Raw genomic sequence first — 22,399 nt, 5'->3', positions numbered from 1 at the left:
TACACTAAACGTGAATTATGATAATGTGGAAATATATAAAACAAAGAAATCATGTTTTTTTACTGCACTGGGCCTTTAATAGGGCTTTGAGCCACCACAAACCACCAAAACAGCTGCAATGCACCGTGGCAAAGATTCTACAAGTGTCTGGAACTCTATTGGAGTGATGCGACACCATTCTTCCACGAGACATTCCATAATTTGGTGTTTTGTTGACGGCGGAGGAAAACGCTGTCTCAGGTGCCGCTCCAGAATCTCCCCATAAGTCTTCAATTGGGTTGAGATCTGGTTTACTGAGACACACACGCGCACTCACACACACACACACTTTAACTTAAGAAGGATCCGCCCCTTTATTTAAATTGTAGCCTAAAATGACATACCCAAATGTAACTGTCTGTAGCTCAGGACCTGAAGCAAGGATTTGCTTTGAAGTGTGTGGAAATGTGAAATGAATGTTGGATAATATAACACATTAGATCTGGTAAAAGATAATACATGTATTTTTGAAAATATTTTTTTGTACCATCATCTTTGAAACGCAATAGAAAGGCTATATTGTCTTATTCCAGCCCAAGCTCAATTTAGATTTTGGCCACTAGATGGCAGCAGTGTATGGGCAATGTTTTAGACTGATCAAATGAACCATTGCATTTATGTTCAAGATTTTGTATCAAGACTGCCAAATGTGCCTAATTGGTTTATTAATACATTTTCAAGTTCATAACTGTGCACTCTCTTCAAACAATAGCATGGTTTTCTTTCACTGTAATAGCTACTGTGAAATGGACAGTGCAGTTAGATTAACAAGAATTTAAAGTTTCTGCCAATATCAGATATGTCTATGTCATGGGAAATGTTCTTGTTAATACTAATCGCATTAGTGTACGTTAGCTCAACCATCCCGAGGTTGTGACACCAATCCTGTAGAGGTTATACTCCTTTGAGACCCCCCTTTCAATGTCACTGAGATCTCTTCTCCTAGCCATGGTAGCCAAAATAATGGGCAACTGGCATTTTATACATGACCCTCAGCATGATGGGATGTTAATTACTTAGTTAACTCAGGAACCACACATGTGAAAGCACCTGCTTTCAATATACTTTGTATCCCTCATTTACTCAAGTGTTTCCATTATTTTGGCAGTTACAGTTGAAGTTAGAAGTTTACACTTAGGTTGGAGTCATTAAAACTTGTTTTTCAACCACTCCACAAATGGTTTGTTAACAAACTATAGTTTTGGCAAGTCGGTTAGGACATCTACTTTGTGCATGACACAAGTCATTTTTCCAACAATTGTTTACCGACAGATTATTTCACTTACAATTCACTGTATCACAATTCAAGTGGGTCAGAAGTTTACATACACTAAGTTGACTGTGCCTTTAAATAGCTTTGAAAATTCCAGAAAATTATGCCATCTGATAAGCTAATGCACATCATTTGAGTCAATTGGAGGTGTACCTATGGATGTATTTCAAGGCCTACCTTCTCACTCATCATGGAAAAATCAAAAGAAATCAGCCAGGACCTCAGAAAAAAAATTGTAGACATCCACAAGTCTGGTTCATCCTTGGGAGGCCTGAAGGTACCACGTTTATCTGTACAAACAATAGTATGCAAGTATAAAAACATGGGACCAATCAGCCGTCATACCGCTCAGGAAGGAGACGCGTTCTGTCTCCTAGAGATGAGCGTACTTTGGTGCAAAAAGTGCAAATCAATCCCAGAACATCAGCAAAAGGACCTTGTGAAGATGCTGGAGGAAACGGGTGAAAAATTATCTATATCCACAGTAAAACGAGTCCTATATGGACATAACCTGAAAGGCCGCTCAGCAAGGAAGAAGCCACTGCTCCAAAACCGCCATAAAGCCAGACTACGGTTTGCAACTGCACATGGGTACAAAGATTGTACGTTTTGGAGAAATGTCCTCTGGTCTGATGAAACATGAATATAACTGTTTGACCATAATTACCATCATTATTTTTGGAGGAAAAAGGGGAGGCTTGCAAGGTGCTTTGCTGCAAGAGGGACTGGTGCACTTCACAAAATAGATGGCATCATGAGGCAGGAAAAGTATGTGGATATATTGAAGCAACATCTCAAGACATCAGTCTGGAAGTTAAAGCTTGGTCACAAATGGGTCTTCCAAATGGACAATGACTCCAAGAATACTTCCAAAGATGTGGCAAAATGTCTTAAGGACAACAAAGTCAAGGTATTGGAGTGGCAATCACAAAGCCCTGACCTCAATCCTATAGAAAATGTGTGGGCACAACTGAAAAAGCTTGTGCGAGCAAGGAGGCCTACAAACCTGACTCGGTTACACCAGCTCTGTCAGGAGGAATGGGCCAAAATTCAACAAACTTATTGTGGGAAGCTTGTGGAAGGCTACCCGAAACGTTTGACCCAAGTCCAAATAAAATAAAGTGGTGATCCTAGTTGACCTAAGACAGGGAATTTTTACTAGGATTAAATGTTAGGATTTGTCAAAAACTGAGTTTAAATCTACTTGGCTAAGGTGTATGTAAACTTCCGAATTCAACTGTACTTGTATATTTTCATGTCTTCAACTGCTGGCTGTTGATTTAAAGAATCCATACTACTGTATCTAAAAACATTTCAGGATAATGTGTTTCAATACTCCAGCAAAGTTAAGGTTTTGTCTCCTTCAAGTTGGTGGTTCCTCAGTTGCCACTAGTTTGGGTGTTACAAAGCACTTCATTTTAAGTGTAGGTGTTGTTTTAGAGATACTATTATATATCTGCTCAAATCACATTTATCGTTTGTTTGTTTAAAATTAGTGGCTTGCAGAATGTGTTGGATGAAGATGATGAGTTAGTTGAAGCAATGGATTTGGTTTTCATGGTAAGAGAGAATTGATACCTTTCGCCATTTTTGGTAGCCTACACAGGTAACCCCAGCTGATGCTGTAATAATCTTTGTCTTTCTAAGTACAAAGGGCAAGAACTGATACCAAATGGAGAGGAGCTCCCAGTTACCATGGTCAACAGGTATATTTGATGACAGTAATCTTATCGACATATAAATCTTATGAACTAACAAAAGGATTCCACAGGAAGTGTTCTGAACTCATAAATAAACATTGGTCTGCCATATATCATTCACAGGAAGAAATATGTTGACTTGTACGTTGACATGAAGCTCAACAAGTCAGTGCAGAGCCAGTTTGCAGACTTTGAGAAAGGCTTCCACAAAGGCTTCCCTATACAGGCATGGAGGATGTTTCTACCTGAGGAGCTGATGACACTTCTACAAGGAGATGACAACTACGAGTGGGACAAGTTGAGAGAGGTAAAGTTCAACCTGCTTGGATATGTCATAAAAGTACATAAGCAATATAATATGGAAGTTCATACATGTTTGGTAGCATATATAGCAGCGCTATGCTCCCAGTGGTTAAATCTGGTCCCATCCTGTTTGGGCTATACAGTCTATGGCTATAATACAGTGGTATGGTCTATTGTACATGCAGTTGTTACATTATGTTTTTCTCTGCACTAACAGAATGCCAAGTATCAAGGATATAGGCCCACAGATGACATCATCCAGAACTTCTGGAGGGTTTTCACAGAGTTCCCAGAGGAGGAAAAGAAGAAGTTCTTAAGTGAGTTAACAGACAGTTAATTAAACTTATATATGTAAATAATTGTATAGCCCCAGAAATGCTTGGTCAGTGGATAATTATTATCCTCTAATTTCTAGCTTTTCTGACTGGAACGGACAGATTGCCCAGAGGACGAAGTCTCTCCAAACTGCAGATGCAAATCACGACTTTGGGCAGCACTGACGCTGATGAATATTATCCGAAAGCACAAACGTGCTCTGTGACGTTATGCCTCCCTAACTACAGCAGTATCGACACACTACAGGAGAAGCTTCTCCATGCTATCACCCACTGTGATGTGTTTGGATATTTTTGAAATTGTTAAACTGGGAAGCATGTAGCATTTAATTTAAAAAAAAAATCCTCACCAGTCATTATTATTATTATTATTAATATATTAATGTTTTAAGTCAATGAAACACATTCAGAGCTAACAACTGAACATCTTCAAACATATTAAGTAGTCTTAAATAAAGTTTTTCTATTTAAATTACTTCAGTATTGCACAATGTGGACCAATATAAATATGTATTTCTTGACATGTTCTACTCATGTTTCCTTCATGCACTGGGATAACTGGATACTTGGAGACCTCTGCTGTTTGAATATCTAAACGAAGTGCTGTCTTTGTTAATAAAAATGTTTAACTGCGAATTAGTACCATAGTAAAAAGAGCCACTGTTAATAAAGATTTGTTGTGGAACTTCTAGTGCAATACTGTTTTTTTAGGAAGTTATGCAAGTACATCGCATGATTCGGCTAGATTTTGCTTACCAGTCATACCAGTCATGCCCGCCACTAGATTCAATACCCACAAAGTCATAAACCCCGCCCTTTTCTGAAATGTCTCTTCATAAAATGTGATGTAACACCTTACCCTAACAGCACTGATAAACGTATGCCTAACGGAGTCATACATGAAGACCAAACTGCATTTTTGGGACAATTTTATGGCTGTGGAATCTGACTTTGTGGGTATAGAAGTATAAACCCAAAGTCACATGTTGAGTGACGAAGAGCATCAACCTACATCACAACTTCCTTGTTATTGTCGAAACGCCCAGCTAGTGGAATTCAGGAATGCATCTCTACAGGTAAAACACATGCTATTTTTTGCTTTAAATCACGTTGCTACGTTTTGTGCAATTGATTACAATTCTATATTTGAACGTTGAGTCTGTGAAATGCAGATAGATTCACTAGATTGGCTAAATATGGCAAGCTTGCTAGTATTCTGCGAAATGGACGCATTTGTAAATCTCGTTAAGCCCTACCCGTTAGCTGTCGTTTTTATCCGTATAGCTAGTTACCGACCGCTAGCGAATACGATGGAGTTGACACGATTGACTAGCTACTGTAACTATTTTACATAGTTATAGGCTATAGCTAACTATATACAGTAGCTATAGAGCCATATGGTGGTCACGTCCAGACGATATTGGATGTACGCATAGAGCAATAGTTGGAATCTTACGTCAGCCAAAGTACATCCATCTGCTAGCGCAAGCTCGGAATCATCCCTTGCATATTCATTCATTGTCAATGTAACCCTCTTTCTGTCGTAACCATCACAACAACTATCATCATAAGGCCTCTATCTAGCAATAAGCCACATAGGTAACTATGACACATGCAGAATGAATGATGTGTATTGTCTGAGCATGACAGATTGTAAACTGAAAGTGCCACTTGACTTCTAAGGAAAGGAGGGGCCCATGTCTCCATGTTTACTCCCAAGAGGGCACCGAACCTTTAGAGCAGTTTCTCTCTGCCTTCACCTTGGCTAACTCTGTCCATAGCACGCACGTTGGGAGTGGATTGCGTTAAGGCAGGACAGTTTGGTGCTGCTTAAACAGGGATTACAGAGGCACTGGGTTTCTTTAAACAAGCTGGTGGTGCTTCCACCTTATCTTTTCACCGCTCACGTCACACACTCACACCCAGGGCCAGGCTCCATCCCCAGCAGAGTGTTTACCCAGCCTCACTTCATTTTAAAACATGATCTAACATATCAGATGATGAGTGCACTGTAAGGGCCAATGATGTGATTTTACTACCATCTGACACCCTACTTCTTCTCCTCCTCTCCCCTGTTTCTCCCTTCCAGACTTGTGATTTACACCAAGGGGAGAAGGCAGGGCCGCCTTCTAGCCTGAAGCTCTCCTCCTTCTTCCCCTCCTGTCTTTCACTCTCTCCTTCCCTCCTTCCCACTCTAAGCCATGATGCTGTGTTGGGGCAGTACTGTGGAGGGCCAGCTGGGTATCGGCGGAGCGGGGGACCCAGTGTACGAACCCCGGAGCTGCCAGGCATTCAATGGGCGTGGCCTGAAGGAGGTGGCGTGCGGTGGGCGCCATTCGCTATTCCTGTTGCGTGATGGGAGAGTGTACACGTGCGGCTCCAACCGCTGTGGGCAGCTGGGCCACGACAAGCCGGGGGACTCGCCAGGTAAGCTGCCAGTACCAGCCAATTAGCAATCTGCAGATGTTAGTTAACAAGCTAACCCTGTTTGATGTTTATTTGTGGTACAACCTGTGTTTGTTGATATTGTGGGTGGATTAAAAAAATATGCTATACTGAATGCCCAATCTAGTGGGATATTACATCTTATTGTACTTGGCTGCAACTCTAATGTGTAAGCGCATGGAAATCTGCCAATGAGCAGATTTGTTCTCTACTGTTCTCTACTATAATGAAATGTTATACCTGTGTCACAACGTTTGTTTAGACCCCACCTCCTTAATACTACAGTAGCATTTAATCACTTTTGCAATGCAGACTATATGAATTCATGGTGGATTAGGTTCTATTTACTAAACAGAGGGATAATGCCTGGGAGGAAGGAGGTATGACAATCTTAAAGCTCATGTTATTTATGACATTTAGTGTGCGTCCCAATTGGCACCCTATTTCCTATAAAGTGCACTACTTCTACAGTGTAAAAGTAGTGCACTATAAAGGAAATAGGGAGCCATTTGGGATGAATCCTTACTGGTAGCTCACTGGCTCCTAGGCTAAGCCAGGAGAGTTGATAGGTTGGAGAAGCACTATTTCTAGGAATGTGTGTTGTCACTCACATGGCTGTTTAATTAGATCTCAGGCACCAATGATCTGCTCTGTTTGCATCATGTGGGGTGGACTGTGTGTGTGTGTGTGTGTGTGTGTGTGTGTGTGTAAGGGTCATATTTATGTTTAGCCATACAACCATACACTTGACGACTGCTTCTGGAAACTATCACAAAACGTTGATTATTGTTGGAAGCACTCCCCTTGCCACCAGTCATTCTCAGAGCACCTTCTCATTTAATAGGCCTATTTATTATCCAGTTGGGCCGATAACACCAGCTTTACCATACGCATAGGCAAGGATACCGTTTTTTTCTCTGTACTGAAAGTGATCAGTCTTAACTTAACAGTGGACTGACTAATGGACAAAATACTGAAATATTGTTTTTGAGTGAATTAGCCCTTTAAAGCGTCAATCCTTAGTTGAAACAATAACAAAGCAGTCACCCCACCTCTATTTTGGTACAAAATTATAGGCAGAGCAATGTATGAAAGGACTGACCATCCAACATATTGAACTTATAGTTTTAAGCATGTTTAGTCTATACAGTGTTTGTTTACATTTACAATGTTTGCAAACATTGGAATAAAACAAGCTAATATTTTGGGATCTGATGAGGGTTGACAGTTGCACAAAGCTCATGACTAATTTACAAGTTATATTTTTCAAGAATCAATGGGTAGGTAGGTCTATTACAGTCCAAAATTTAAGTCCAAAAATGGATGCAGCAACTGAAGATTGGCTCTGTTTAACATTGAAACCTTAAAAACGGGCAATCTGTTATTTTGTAAATAATCCATTATCAAAACAAGAAAAAAAAATGTGTAATCCTTACTTTACCAGGTAAATTGACTGAGAACACATTCTCATTTACAGCAACGACTTGGGGAACAGTTACCGGGAGATGAATGAGCCAATTGGAAGCAGGGAATGATTAGGTGGTCATGAAGGTATGAGGGCCAGATTGGGAATTTAGCCAGGACACCAGGGTTAACACCCCTACTCTTACGATAAATGCCATGGGATCTTTAGTAACCACAGAGAGTCAGGAAACCCGTTTACCATTCCACCCGAAAGACGGCACCCTACACAGGGCAATATCCCCAATCGCTGCCCTGGGACATTGGGATATTTTGAGCAGAGGAAAGAGGGCCTCTTACTGGCCCTCCAACACCACTTCCAGCAGCATCTGGTCTCCCATCCAGGACCAACCCTGCTTAACTGCTTAGCTTCAGATGCAAGCCAGCAGTGAGATGCAGGGTGGTGTGCTGCTGGCATATAAGACTCTGAGACTCAATGCCCTATAATAGTATATTCCTGATACACAGGTAGTTTGTATGACGCTGCAGTACAATACTGTATGCTGTGAAATATCTTTCTCCTTTCATCTTATGAGTGGTTTCTACTGTGCTGTGCGTGCCTGCATTCCTATGAAGCTGCTGCTCACAGCTATATCGCATGGAAACCACCACCACCCAACCACTCTCTAGGCTACATGGTCGGCCACACAGATTTGTGTACAGGAACTGAGGCACGGCAGGAGGAGACTTGTTGGGGTGCATTATTTAGTCATCACACACGTGTTCTTGACTTCCAATTCTCAGGTGATATTTAACTATAATTATATCTGCTAAAGTGCTGAGGTAAAATGTATAATGTTAAGGTACATCATTTTTAAGATAGAAATTAAATAATTGAATTTGAAAGCAGTATTTGAGTATTTTTCTCCAAGAGTGATTGAAAATATTAAGTAATGACTGACATTAACCCCTGTTTATTTCGCATTAATTTCTTCCTAACATGCCTTCATGATAAGTGAAAATGAAATGTGGAGCTAGATAGTTAGAAAGCACTGGGACATTCCAGAAGATGGTTGGTCAGATAGTTTATCCACACTAAATACTTCAAGTGGGTTTGGTCTCTAAGGCTTTCTGACAAAGGCCTAGCATAACATTCTAGAATGCTCAGACTAGAAGATACATTGAGAAAAGATACTTCATTTTCTCATCCACAGTATTGTCTAAGATGCACCAGTCCTAAAACGGGTACAGGTGTAAGATCTTAATTTGACCAGTTTCTCACAGCAGGAAAATAATCCTGCAGCAACCGGAAATGTGAATTATTGTGTGGGTTATAATTAATGGCCGTTTTTTTGTAGTGGTTGATACATTTTTAGGGCAAATAAAGTCAGACATTTTAAAGTGTAAATTATAAACTTTAGAAGCCTTTTTAATCCTTGAATAGACTACAGGTTTGTGTTTCCTGCTATGTAGGACATTTCCTGAAACAACCGGGTGATCAAATTAAGATTGTGCATTTGTAGATGTGGATCGTTCATTCTAAATACTAGTCTTTCTAGAGAGCCTGGCTAAAGTCTGTCATACCCTCCCCTCCCTCCCTCCCCACTCCTCCCTCCCCTTCATCCCTCCTCCTTACCCTCTAGAACTGGTGGTGGCCCTGGACACCCAGAAGATAGGGGTGGTATCGTGCGGCCAGGCCCATTCCATGGCGCTGAATGAGCAGGGCCAGGTGTTTGCCTGGGGGGCCGGTGGAGGGGGCCAGCTGGGACTGGGGACCGCTGAGGAGACCGTCCCAATCCCCAGGTGACCCAGCATGCTAGAACATACATTATTGAAGCTTTGCTGAGGAATAGCCTACTGGAAGAGGTACATGAAAACCAATGGAATTGTGAGAACTGCATGTGATGGCTAAATGCTACGGGCATAGACTTTAAAAAAAAACCAGACCCGCAACATAGCGAGACTTCCAGGAATGCTTACGAAACAGACCAGGTTGGGTTTGAGAAGTCAATGAGAGAAGTGAAAAATTCTTGGTGGTTAATTTTCTCGAAATCTAAATGCACAACCTGAGATGCTAGCCAATGTCTTCAGTAGTTAAACATGTTATTACTCAAACCTCGTGAAAATGCCAAACTGACGTTTGATTTTCATCAAAAACAACTTTGTCGAAGGAGTGCCTTTGATTTGACGGCCTGCACATGCACAGTTCGGCGCTAGATGACCGTTCGACCCGATGACAGGTTTCTGCGCATGCGCTTAGCTAGCCAACGTCTCCATGACATCACCTACAGTGTCATCGGTGATTTCTATTTAAGAAGCAGTTTCTTCATACTGTACCTTGCTGGGAGGGTTACAAAGACTACAACACGTATGGTGTTCTAGATGTTAACTATACAGGGATTGTAAAGCTAACTGTACATTGCATGTAGTTGGTTAAAATCTGCCAAATACTGCATAGTTGTTCAGGCATTGGCCTTGCAACTCAATGCATCTCCTGTATTTCTCAGGCTGATCAAGAAGCTGTGCGAGCATCGCATCTCTCAAATAATGTGTGGCAACAAGCACTGCATCGCACTCTCTAAAGGTGAGAATGAAGCCAACAGCAACACCTCACACTACCACTGATACTGTAGCGCTACACACCAAAGTTACATGCTTAACAGCTCATGCTAGGCTAATGCTAGGTTAATGCCAGGCTAATGCTAGGCTAACCCCCTATTTTCTCTCCCAGACGGTCAGCTGTTCACGTGGGGCCAGAACTCGAGCGGTCAGCTGGGTTTGGGGAAGGGAGAGCCCAGCACCTTGTCTCCCCAGCCCCTCAAGTCTTTGTCAGGTATCCCCCTGGCTCAGATCACCGCTGGGGGAGACCACAGCTTCGCCCTGTCACTCTCTGGAGCCGTGTTCGGCTGGGGCAAGAACGGCGCCGGACAGCTGGGGTTAAATGACAAACAGGGTAGGCTAACTAACTTATACGTCGATGAGACATACGTAGAGAGAAGTAATGCACCCCAATAGACTGATGAAGCCTGTTGGACTACAGACCCATTGCTATATGGGTCCAAATGCCCAATCGTTTCTCCGATTAAATGAATGATGGCTTGTAAGCAGTTTATAAGCAGACCTTCATATAAAGCAATGTGATGTTCTGAAGGTAACATGGAATATGTGCGCGTATGTTTTATTTCCTTTCTACAGACCGGTCTGTCCCTTGCCACATCAAGTTCCTCAGATCCCAAAAAGTGGTTTATATCAGCTGTGGAGACGAGCATACAGCTGCCCTCACCAAGGTGAGGAACACAACTGTCCTCCTGCGTATCTGTCTGTTATGTGTTTATAGTCTTCAGATGATGGTGGGTTTTGAGAAAGCACAGTACTGAAAAAGGACCTGCTGTCTCGTAAAACCTTTAATCCATGAATGTGTTCATGCCTTTGAAGAATTCTCATGTTTGTTTTGGAGGGTGAGGAATATGCATGTGGAATTGTATCGAGCTATGACAGACTGTCCTTGAGCATTCCTTTTCACATCCTTTATTGTAATTGAAGCCTCGCTCTGTGTTTGGTTGACAGGATGGGGGTTTGTTTACGTTTGGGGACGGTTCTCGTGGTCAACTGGGTCATGACTCCACCAACAACGAGCCTCTACCCAGACAGGTGCAGGAGCTGATGGGCAGCGAGGTTTCCCAGATTGCCTGTGGCAGGTACTGCACAACGTAGCCTGGTCAGCGTAGCATAACCTAGCAAAGCATAGCCTAGCAAAGCATAGCTTAGTATAGCATAGCAGTATAATAGAGTACAGTACAGGTTTACATCAGGTAAGTTATGGTATGACTACTTGCCTTCTCTGTCCTAGATTCCTCATACTCTCTTTCTATCCTCTCCGTCTGGGTTTCAGACACCACACCCTGGCGTTTGTGCCTTCCTCCGGTCTGGTGTATGCTTTCGGTTGTAACACCAATGGTCAGCTGGGCACCGGGACACGAGGTGACATCAAAAGCCCACTTCCTGTCAAAAGCAGCCTCACAGGAAGGCTCACAGGAAGTCCTCGTCATATGTCAGGTAACTGGATGACTCCAGTTGGGAAGAAGAGAATGTAGGGAAATGAGGCAAGGCAAGGCAGAATCAGGGAGCTGTTGCTTGAGGAAAATGTCCGGCCTGTTGTAGGAGCAAGTCAGAATAGACAAGAGAACGCATAGGACGTTAAATGGAACAGGCACACGAGTGCAAGGACTTGTTCAGATACATCCACAGCTTATTCAGTGATTCATATAATGTACTGTATATAAAACTATGACTGTAGGGAGAAAGATCACTAGATCACTATAATTTCCATATTAACCATGCATATTAAAAGACTATGAATGGGATAAATTCAATGTTCAAAGAATGAAATAGTATCAAAATATCCCCATGTGGTAAAATGTTTGCCATTATTTCAGCAACACGGATGTTTCTAGAGTGAACTGTATTAGGTTGTGAGTGAGTTCGAGGTCTATGAAACAGGATTCTCAGTGTTTAACACACTGATTGATGGTGTTTGAGGTGAATTGCTTAGCTTGTATTGCTTTCCTGCCATCTAGTGGACTAAATCAAAATCTAGGGAGCTTCTCGGTGTAGGGCAGCGTTTCCCAAACTGGGGAACCCAGGGGGTGCACATTTAGTTTTTTGCCTTAGCATTACACAGCTGGTTCAAATAATCAACGCGTCATCAAGCTTTGGTTCTTTGAATCAGCTGTGTACTAAACAAAACATGCACCTTTTGGAGTTTGGAAAATGCTTGTGTAGGGCGAAGATACCCCTAGACACTGATCTTGGATTAGCATTTTTCCCCCACTAATAGTTAAGATTAGAATTGGGGGGGAAGGGAAGCTGATCCTTGATCTCTCTCTCAAGGGGAAACTTCACTCAGGAGCTATTTCCTATAAGCATAAACTGTTCCCGTAAGTCACCACAATGCTGTTGAGCTAGCCGATTTTTAAACCAACAGTCAGTAACTCTTCCCTCTCCTTTCCTCTTTCTAGGGCCTGATCATTATGCCATTACAAAAATCAACTGTGGAGGGGACCATAACTTCCTATTGTACTCCGATGAAAAGGTAAAGGACTTCACATAATCGTTTCTCAGCTTTTGGTCGTTAACTGATGTAATAGTACAGGCACCGTATTCATAAAGCATCTCAGAATTGGAATGATATAGGATCAGTTTAGCCTTTTCGATCATAATGAATAAGATCACATGCACAGGGGGGCCCTGATCTTAGATCAGCTCTCTTACTCTGAGACGCTTTATGCCCAGACATTGAATTGAAAGACATAGAATTTTCTCTTTCAGGGATGGGAAGAATATGCTTTAGACCAGGGTTCTCCACCCTGTTCCTGAAGAGCTACCCTCCTTTAGGTTGTTTATCCAACCCCAGTTGGAACTAACCTGGTTCAGCTTGTCAACCATTTCATTATTAGAATCAGGTGCACTAGATTAGGGTTTTAGTAAAAACCTACAGGACGGTAGCTCTTCAGGAACATGGTTAGAGAGCTCTGCTATAGACCTAGTAGTGAGGAAGGATGCTGATGTGTTTTCATTAAGTGAGCCAGTTCTAGTTTTCTGCCACTAAGTGGAGCTGTTGCTACAGTTATTGACCAGCTAGAATGTCTGGATGAATGTGCACCTGTTCACTTCCCTTCACTGGTTCGAAAGAAAAGACTGGTGTAATAAATATGGTGGAAACTCCCTCTAGCCGATGCCTCCACCAATCCAGTGCTTTTAGATTGGTGGGAAGTAGTGAATGAGATATTACTGTGATGCACCCCAAGTAGCCTACATCTGTCTACAACGGATATCCTCCTGTTGATTGCCAGGAATGTAACTTGATAACACCAACACACAGATAGACACTCTCTCTACAATGTACTTGGACCTCTCAGAGTATTTATTTTATCTGCAAGTGGGAAAGGGAATGAACCCAAAACACACGTCTCTGGATAGCCTTGTAATGTCTACAGTGGAAGCGCTATCGAGAATATCGTTGCTAAATGTGGCCGACTAGCTGATGTGCTACGTTACCTTGACTCCCCCCTGACCCCCTTCTCTCCTCTACAGAGTTCCACCCCTCCTGAAGACTTCCGCGTCACTAACATCAGTAGAAGCATCTCTTTGATAAATGATGCCAGTTTGAATACGTGGAGGATGAAACTCCTAGACAACACAGATTCCACTATCACCAAGTAAGTCAGTGATACGAGTTATTTGTAGATTCGATTTGTCTTGAAAATATTTTTTTGTGAACAATTGTTTATCGTTTCCTATGCGGAGAATGACACTTCTTTTAGCAGGACGATGATCCTGTGGTGACCCTTTTTGGCTTCAGCAGCTGGAAGCTCTATACCACTCTGAAGACTGGTATCTGGTTGATCTTGTTTCAATTGATTGATATAATTTCCTGCATTTATGTCTTGGTCTCCCTCTGCTTTTAGTGACGTCATTCTCCTGCTGTCTTCCACCGCCTGTTGGAACGCCAGCTTCCTGGATGAGAGGTGAGCATTCATCGACAGCCTATCCTGTTCATTCACCTGTTTGGAAGGAGACCATGAAAGGAAGCCATGAGTATTGAGTCACACCCGGTGTCTCTCTCTTATGTCTTGTGGGAAAAGGCCGAGCGTTCACAGAGGACAAAATCATGTCCTTAATGTCCTTGTCCGACCAACACTCATTCCCATCATGTGGCTACAATTCAGAACTGCTGACCTTAGGGGAAGAGACTCCAGGGAAATACTCCTATCTAGACACACTGTACAGACATACAGAGATTCCATTAGAGATCCGTGCGGAGATAAAGCGCAGATGGCGTGTATGAGGGAGGGGTGGCCATTTTGTGCTGATTCTCCGCCAGATGCCTATCACTTCATGGGAACGACCCTAGTTCCGAGCCCATCAGCGTAATGGTGTCCTCTAGACTAGAGAAGACCAATAAGCACCTTACTGTATGTCCTGCCCTCTCTGCTAAAGCAGCCTGTCCTAAAACCTACTGGATTTAACAGTTATATAAAACACTGACAGGTTTAGCCATTAGCTCAACCGAGAGGGAGAGAAACTGACAATGTGTTGCTGGTAGTATGTTATGTTCCCAATCGCACATCTGTTATTGTTTGTAGAGGTCAATCATTTGTGATGGCATCATGTGGGCCGCCCAAGAACGTCTGCACAGTGTTCCTAAAACGAATTGTCTCAATTTGGACCCTTAGAGTATGAAACACACACACACGGCATGCCACAAAGCTGCCTGATTCCGGTGGGTACAGAAGCACTGTTCCCTAGCTAGCATAACGCCTCTCTACTTGTTAGTGCTTATCGTTCCGGTCGGAGTCTCTGTTTACCAAACAGTCACACAAAGCCAAATCTGGTTTATTATGGCTGAATTATTATTATTTTTTTATCAATATCTGGAGGTTGTCTGTAAATAGTCGCTGTCCTTCATGCCTTTGAGTTTTCTGGGCTTTGTAGTGTTTCTCTCTCTCTCACACAACACCCCTGGAAGAGTTCACAAGATAAAGCAGTGAATGTGGTTTGGAATGGATTTAAATACATGGAGGCTCTGACTAGACTTAATATATGGTCCCTGTTCATCCCTAGGTGTGTGTGTATGTGTGTTTCTGTTTAGGTCTTAGATCTTTATACCCTGCAGTGAGCTCACACAACTGCCACGTGCCCAGTTAGAACAGAAGCTAGAGACTCTATCTAACCCAGAGGAACGTGTTGTGTGTTCTATTCATCAATGGTTCTACACAAATTCATGGATTTAGTCCAGCCATTTATTTATATCTCTGCTGATGAGTTTCTAAAGGGATGTTCTGTATTTTGAGCGGAACTTCCAGTTTAATCGCCACAGTTAAAACTGATGAAAAGTCTGGGTGGTTTATCATGGGTTTTTCTGTTTGGTAATTTTGGGGGGGGTTTGGTCTTAAAGGCTATTTTGTTCTTTGTTTGTTCCCCCAGTGATGACAGCCATTTTAAGACCAACCCTAAAGTCCCTGGCATCGATCTCAACTCAGTCCGCCTGCTGTTTGAGACACTCAGTAAACCGCCCTTCGCCAGACTATTGGAGCAGGTAACGACTCTTGTGTACCATGTCTTATCCCAATACCTGAAAGCGGGACTCTCCCTTTGCTCAAAAACCAGGGTATGCATAGTTAAAGTGGCCTCCTTCCATCATCTGTACTGATATGAAAACACAGTGAAAAGCAATATGAATGGAGACCACTGGGTTTCAGGTCTTTGGTTCTTTCACATAGGAGCAGGTGAAGGAAAGGAGATGAGGAGAAAACACTTTAGGCACTAAAGGTACACTATGTAGAAATCGCTCAGCCATTTCCTGATTTGTAAAATTCAAATAGTTTGCATGATTTCAGTTTACGTGACACAACAAGCAAGTATAGTGTAGGTAATCATTGTACCATCTAAACCGCTGTGAAATATATTTTCCATAACTACAAATATTGGTATTTTCAGATTTTTGAAGCTTGAAATACCGAAAGTAAAAGATGCAAAAAATCAACTTAAAAACGGAAAGCATAGAAATAGTGCACATAGATCTACCGCTTCTTAACTTGCTTACAATGACAGATCTCACATTTTATATGTACATTTGGTTGGGCTGCCCAAAAAGTGACATATTGCAGCTTTAAAGATGGACTCTGCATGGGGAAGCAGCGCCACTGGCCACCCCACCACCGTTGTTGTTTTTGCTGCATGAGGGAAAAAAAAGTACATGTGCTCTTCTAATGCTCGTGCAGTCTGCATGGGAAAAAACTGTTGTTTGCAGTAACTTGTAATATAGCAAACGGACGTGGCTGTTTCACCATTAAATATTCTAGATTTACCCCGGGTTTTGACTATCAAGCTACTTGGTTCTATCCATCTACTCATAAACGTGTTATAGCTGAGGCCGGTAGATTTGAACTGAGCGAAATAATGGCATTTACAAATCCCCTTTACAGGGTCATTGTCAGGGTCATTGTCATGGCAACCCTATCATACAGAGTCATGGTTTATGTTTTGACTCAAATGCAATATTTTAGTCCAAGGACACAAAACCTTGTCTGTCTGTCAACATACTGACTCAGATCTCTACTTTAATAATAAAAAATTGAATGCAATAAACGTGTCACTTTAAACAATGGCACTTTATATAATGTTTACATACCCTATATTACTCATCTCGTATGTATATACTGTACTCTATACCATCTACTGCATCTTGCCTATGCCGTTCGGCCATTACTCATCCATATATTTGTATGTACATATTCTTATTCATTCCTTTACATTTGTGTGTACAAAGTAGTTGTTGTGAAATTGTTAGATTACTTGTTAGATATTACTGCACGGTCGGAACTAGAAGCACAAGCTTCAAAAGGGTTTATCAGCTGTCCCATAGGATAACCCTTTTTGGTTCCAGGTAGAACCCTTTGGTTCCATGTAGATTCATCTGTGAAAAGGGTTCTACATGGAACTAAAAAGGGTTATACCAGGAACCAAAAAGGGTTCTTCTATGGGGACAGCCGAAGAATCCTTTAAGGTTCTAGATGGCATCTTTTTCTTCTAGGAGTGTACGGCGTCTGTTAGACCTAGCCAGCAGCACTTTGGACTGAGCTATGTAGTAGAGTAAAATAGGGGTGTTCAGGGTACACCGCCCCCTACGCTTTGTTTTGATGGCTGGAGAGTATCATAGGCCACGGCATTGAATTCCCATGCCACATATGAACTATGTCCCCGTTTGACTTCTGAAATGGTACAGCACACGTTACGCATCATCTCAGTAAGATCAACACATACTCTGCTGGGTTTTGATGGTTTCACGCAGAATGCCTACTGGACTGAGGTCATGAGGTTCAGAGCTAGCTAGCCCACTAATAATATGTTAGGGATTTTGGGGCTTCTCAATCTAACTTGATTTATTGTGTTCTATAAAGATCAGGCAGCATTAGCAACCAGCCAACCACAGGAGGCCTCTCCCAAAACATTTTCCAGTGATGTTTTTGGCCCCTTTGCCGAGTCCAGCTAATCCTTTAGATTTTGTAAAAAGCTATCCTTGTTCCGACATTTAAAAATATATATATATATATTGTATCATTTTGGTACAGTATTGCAATGTTGAAAATACATTTTTTAGTCAATATCAAGTATTCCAATTCTTCACCCTTAGTCAGTCATAGTTTACATTTATAAAACTTCAGGTACTCTACTTAACTCATATCATAATATACTCATTTAGTTACATCTGCGTTAGCAAATGAAAATAACAAGCATTGTGATGTACAGTGAACCAGTTGTACGGACAGCTGTTAGGTGATATTTTGATGGATGATTTTAAAGTGATGTATCCATCTCTCTCTCTCTCCCTCCATCCATGTGTCTCTGTCCTGCCAGGCCACTAAGAGTTTTGAGAGCCTGCTGATCCCCCAGCTGCCCTGCTCTCCCCCTGACGTTGAGGCCATGAGGATCTACCTGATCCTGTCGGAGTGTCCCGCCCTACACGACTCCAAAAACTACATCACCCTCACCATCCCCCTAGCCATGGCCATACTCCGCCTGGATGCCAACCCCAGCAAAGTGCTTGGTAGGGGGGCAATATAGTTGCATTTCAATCACACACATGCACAATCACATGTTAATGTACTATGTACATTGCATGCACACAGACACCCATACGTGCGCACGCACACACACATTGACGGGGCTGTAGTGCACCAGGTCGAGAGCTTCAAGTTCCTGTGTGTCTACATCACTAAGGATCTATCATGGTCCACACAAACCAACACAGTTGTGGCGGGGCACGACAACACCTCTTCCCCCTCAGGAGGCTGAAAAGATTTGGCATGGGATTCTTAAGGTTTTTAGAGCTGCACCATTGAGAGCATCTTGACTGGCTGCGTCACCACTTGCTATGGCAACTGCAGGCGCTACAGAGGGTAGTGCGTACAGCCCTGTACATCACTGGGGCCGAGCTCCCTGCCATCTAGGACCTCTATACCAGGCGGTGTCAGAGGAAGGCCCTAAAAATTATCAAAGACTCCAGCTACCCAAGTCATAGCATGTTCTTTCTGCTACCGCACAGCAAGCGGTACCAATGCACCAAGTCTGGAACCAACAGGAACCTGAACAGCTTCTATCCCCAAGCCATAAGACTGTTAAATAGTCCAGGTAGCTATTGATTACTATCTGCATTGACCCTCCTTTGCACAAACTCTTGACTCATCACATATGCTGCTCTTGCTGTTTATCTATCCTGTGGCCTAGTCACTTTATCCCTACCTACAGTTAAAGTCGGAAGTTTACATACACTTAGGTTGAATTCATTTTTAAAACTAGTTTTTCAACCACTCCACAAATGTCTTGTTAACAAACTATAGATTTGGCAAGTTGAATAGGACATCTACTTTGTGCATGACACAAGTCATTTTTCCAACAATTGTTTACAGACAGATTATTTCACTTATAATTCACTGTATCACAATTCCAGTGGGTCAGAAGTTTACATACACTAAGTTGATTGTGCCTTTAAACAGCTTGGAAAATTCCAGAAAATTATGTCATGGCTTTAAAAGCTTCTAATTGGCTAATTGACATCATTTGAGTCAATTGGTGGTGTACCTGTGGATGTATTTCAAGGCCTACCTTCACACTCAGTGCCTCTTTGCTTGACATCATGGGAGAATCAAAAGAAATCAGCCAAGACAAAATTGTAGACTTCCACAAGTCTGGTTCATCCTTGGGAGCAATTTCCAAACACCTGAAGTTACCACGTTCATCTGTACAAACAATTGAATGCAAGTATAAACACCATGGGACCACGCAGCCGTCATACCGCTCAGGAAGGAGACGTGTTCTGTCTCCTAGAGATGAACGTACTTTGGTGTGAAAAGTGCAAATCAATCCCAGAACAACAGCAAAGGACCTTGTGAAGATGCTGGAGGAAACGGGTACAAAAGTATCTATATCCACAGTAAAACGACTCCTATATTGACATAGCCTAAAAGGCCACTCAGCAAGGAAGAAGCCACTGCTCCAAAACCTCCATACAAATGGTTTGCAACTGCACATGGGGACAAAGATTGTACTTTTTGGAGAAATGTCCTCTGTTTGGCCATAATGATCATCGTTATGTTTGGAGGAAAAATGGGGAGGCTTGCAAGCCGAAGAACACCATCCCAATCGTGAAGCACGGGGGTGGCAGCATCATGTTGTGGGGGTGCTTTGCTGCAGGAGGGACTGCTGCACTTCACAAAATAGATGGCATCATGAGGGAGGAAGGAAGGAAGGAAGGAAGGAAGGAAGGAAGGAAGGAAAATGTTGTGGATATATTGAAGCAACATCTCAAGACATCAGTCGGGAAGTTGAAGCTTGGTCGCAAATGGGTCTACCAATGGACAATGACCCCAAGCATACTTCCAAAGTTTTGGCAAAATGGCTTAAGGACAATAAAGCCTATAGAAACTTTGTGGGCAGAACTGAAGAAGCATGTGTGATCAAGGAGGCCTACAAACCTGACTCAGTTACACCAGCTCTGTCAGGAGGACTGGGCCAAAATTCACTCCACTTATTCACTCAACTTATTTGACCCAAGTTAAACAATTTAAAGGCAATGCTACCAAATGCTAATTGAGTGTATGTAAACTTCTGACCCACTGGGAATGTGATGAACGAAATAAAAGCTGAAGTAAATCATTCTCTATACTATTATTCATTCTTAAAATAACGTGGTGATCCTAACTGACTAACTAACTGGGAATTTTTACTAGGATTAAATGTCAGGAATTGTGAAACTGAGTTTAAATGTATTTTGCTAAGGTGTATGTAAACTTCCGACTTCAACTGTATATGTACATATCTACCTCAATTACCCTGTATCCCTGCACATCGACTCGGTACTGGTACCCTGTGTTTATAGCCAAGTTATCGTTTCTCCTTGTATATTTACTCCTGGGGTTATCTTTCTATTATTTGTTATTTTATTTTTCTCTCTGCGTTGTTGGGAAGGGCTGTAAGTAAGCATTTCACTGTTAGTCCACGCTTGTTGTTTACGAAGCATGCAGGTACACCGGCGCACAGACAAATACCCTCATGCACACAAATGTGCTGAACAGTGTTTGATACTGTATACCCTGTACACCTCAGTCTACCACAAATACTCTTTCTCCATACTGCACAGTCAGTCCCAGGAAAATGGCAGTTATACAACTGTCATAATGGTATACACTTCATGTGTACAGTGCATCACATGGCACTTCTGTCATACTTTTAAATATGCATTGTCACTGCAGGTTCCCTTTAAAAGATGCTGGAATGTGATGTGTTGTCTTGTTCTTTTGTATCCCATAGATAACTGGTGGTGTGTTATATTCTGGATGCCCGTAGATAACTGGTGGTGTGTTATATTCTGGATCCCCGTAGATAACTGGTGGTGTGTTAGATAACTGGTGGTGTGTTATATTAACTGGTGGTGTGTTATATTCTGGATCCCCGCAGATAACTGGTGGTGTGGTATATTAACTGGTGGTGTGTTATATTCTGGATCTGATAACTGGTGGTGTGGTATATTAACTGGTGGTGTGTTATATTCTGGATCCCCGTAGATAACTGGTGGTGTGTTATATTCTGGATCCCCGCAGATAACTGGTGGTGTGTTATATTCTGGATCCCCGTAGATAACTGGTGGTGTGTTATATTCTGGATCCCCGTAGATAACTGGTGGTGTGTTATATTCTGGATCCCCGCAGATAACTGGTGGTGTGTTATATTCTGGATCCCCGCAGATAACTGGTGGTGTGTTATATTCTGGATCCCCGCAGATAACTGGTGGTGCCTGGTGGACGGCGGTGTGTTCTCCAGGCTGGTGGACATGTATAAGAGCATCGTGGTGTTCCTGTTAACCGGAGGAAAGGCCCTGCTCGTCCCTGTCTTCCTAGAAAACTACACCAGTGCCACGCTAAAGCTTCTAGAGAAACTTCATAAGGTAACATTTCCTGCTAATGTTCATGGGGAAACGTCATTAGCTCATTCTTTACATAAAAGTTTCTCTAGATACTTCACAAGTTAAAGTTTTATACTAAGCTTGTGAAGAAACTTCAAGAGGTGTTATGATTCCCGTCCTTAAACATAGGTCTACTGTGCGAATAGGATCCTTAGGTTAGGAACACATGAGTTGTCCTTTTTTTAAAGAATGTCGGTAATGCAAAAAATAGGTTTACAGAATTGTGGGAAAATATCAAGTATGCATGAAATCCTTTTATATATAAATGTATCAAACCGCAAGAGACTTCCTGGTATAAAAGAAAGGTAAACAATCATAATGATGAGTGTGTGTGTGTTCTGAGCAGGGCTGTTGTGCTGCTGTGTGTGTCCAGGTTAACCTGAAGGCCGGGCATGTAGAGTACAACCGCTTCTATATCCCTGACATCACCACCCTGGTGGACATCCAGGAAGACTACCTCAAGTGGTTTCTGAGTAAAGCAGAGATTGTGAGTACTGGAGATCTCTACGTCTCTCTCTCTTGTGACGATGTCGTCCTGTGGAATTTGGTGTGTGTGTGTGTCCAATTATCTAATTCTCATCCGAATCCAATGGGATGCTACTCTCACAGACGAGCCCCCTAGCCCCTACCCCTCTTCCCTCCCTCTTTCTCCCTGCATAGTAGAATCTGTCGAACTGTGTAGGCCCTTTCTAGGAAGAGCACAGAGACTTTGTTGTCCCCACCCTCATATTTTCACCTTTGTGCCTTGTAGCTCTGGCCAATGTCTCAGTAAACTGGTATAGCTAGACAGTTATGCCCCTACCACCAGCTGTCAATCTGAATACACTGTTATGATCCTCTACAATATAGTTTTCATGGGTAATTTGGACAAAACTGAGTT

The 22,399-nt window shown here is 42.3% G+C and overlaps 1 protein-coding gene across 1 annotated transcript in view; it reads left to right on the top strand.

The window, feature by feature from the left end:
* LOC118377465 (probable E3 ubiquitin-protein ligase HERC3) overlaps positions 1 to 22,399 on the top strand; it is a 53,524-nt gene that overhangs the window by 11,599 nt on the left and 19,526 nt on the right. The window contains exons 21-39 of the mRNA XM_052464350.1: positions 2,809 to 2,872; positions 2,960 to 3,018; positions 3,136 to 3,319; positions 3,533 to 3,632; positions 3,731 to 3,946; positions 5,850 to 6,077; positions 9,140 to 9,299; positions 10,004 to 10,080; positions 10,228 to 10,449; positions 10,692 to 10,783; positions 11,064 to 11,194; positions 11,389 to 11,552; positions 12,515 to 12,588; positions 13,590 to 13,714; positions 13,964 to 14,023; positions 15,483 to 15,594; positions 17,916 to 18,105; positions 21,338 to 21,501; positions 21,893 to 22,006. Of these exons, the coding sequence (XP_052320310.1) occupies positions 2,809 to 2,872; positions 2,960 to 3,018; positions 3,136 to 3,319; positions 3,533 to 3,632; positions 3,731 to 3,946; positions 5,850 to 6,077; positions 9,140 to 9,299; positions 10,004 to 10,080; positions 10,228 to 10,449; positions 10,692 to 10,783; positions 11,064 to 11,194; positions 11,389 to 11,552; positions 12,515 to 12,588; positions 13,590 to 13,714; positions 13,964 to 14,023; positions 15,483 to 15,594; positions 17,916 to 18,105; positions 21,338 to 21,501; positions 21,893 to 22,006 (2,536 nt within the window). The remainder of the gene's footprint in view (positions 1 to 2,808; positions 2,873 to 2,959; positions 3,019 to 3,135; positions 3,320 to 3,532; positions 3,633 to 3,730; positions 3,947 to 5,849; positions 6,078 to 9,139; positions 9,300 to 10,003; positions 10,081 to 10,227; positions 10,450 to 10,691; positions 10,784 to 11,063; positions 11,195 to 11,388; positions 11,553 to 12,514; positions 12,589 to 13,589; positions 13,715 to 13,963; positions 14,024 to 15,482; positions 15,595 to 17,915; positions 18,106 to 21,337; positions 21,502 to 21,892; positions 22,007 to 22,399) is intronic.

The sequence above is a fragment of the Oncorhynchus keta genome, chromosome 16, assembly GCF_023373465.1.
Source record: "Oncorhynchus keta strain PuntledgeMale-10-30-2019 chromosome 16, Oket_V2, whole genome shotgun sequence".
NCBI classification, from domain to species: Eukaryota; Metazoa; Chordata; class Actinopteri; order Salmoniformes; family Salmonidae; genus Oncorhynchus; species Oncorhynchus keta.
Note: the sequence above shows the minus strand (reverse complement) of the source record. Positions and strands in the feature narration are given on the sequence as shown.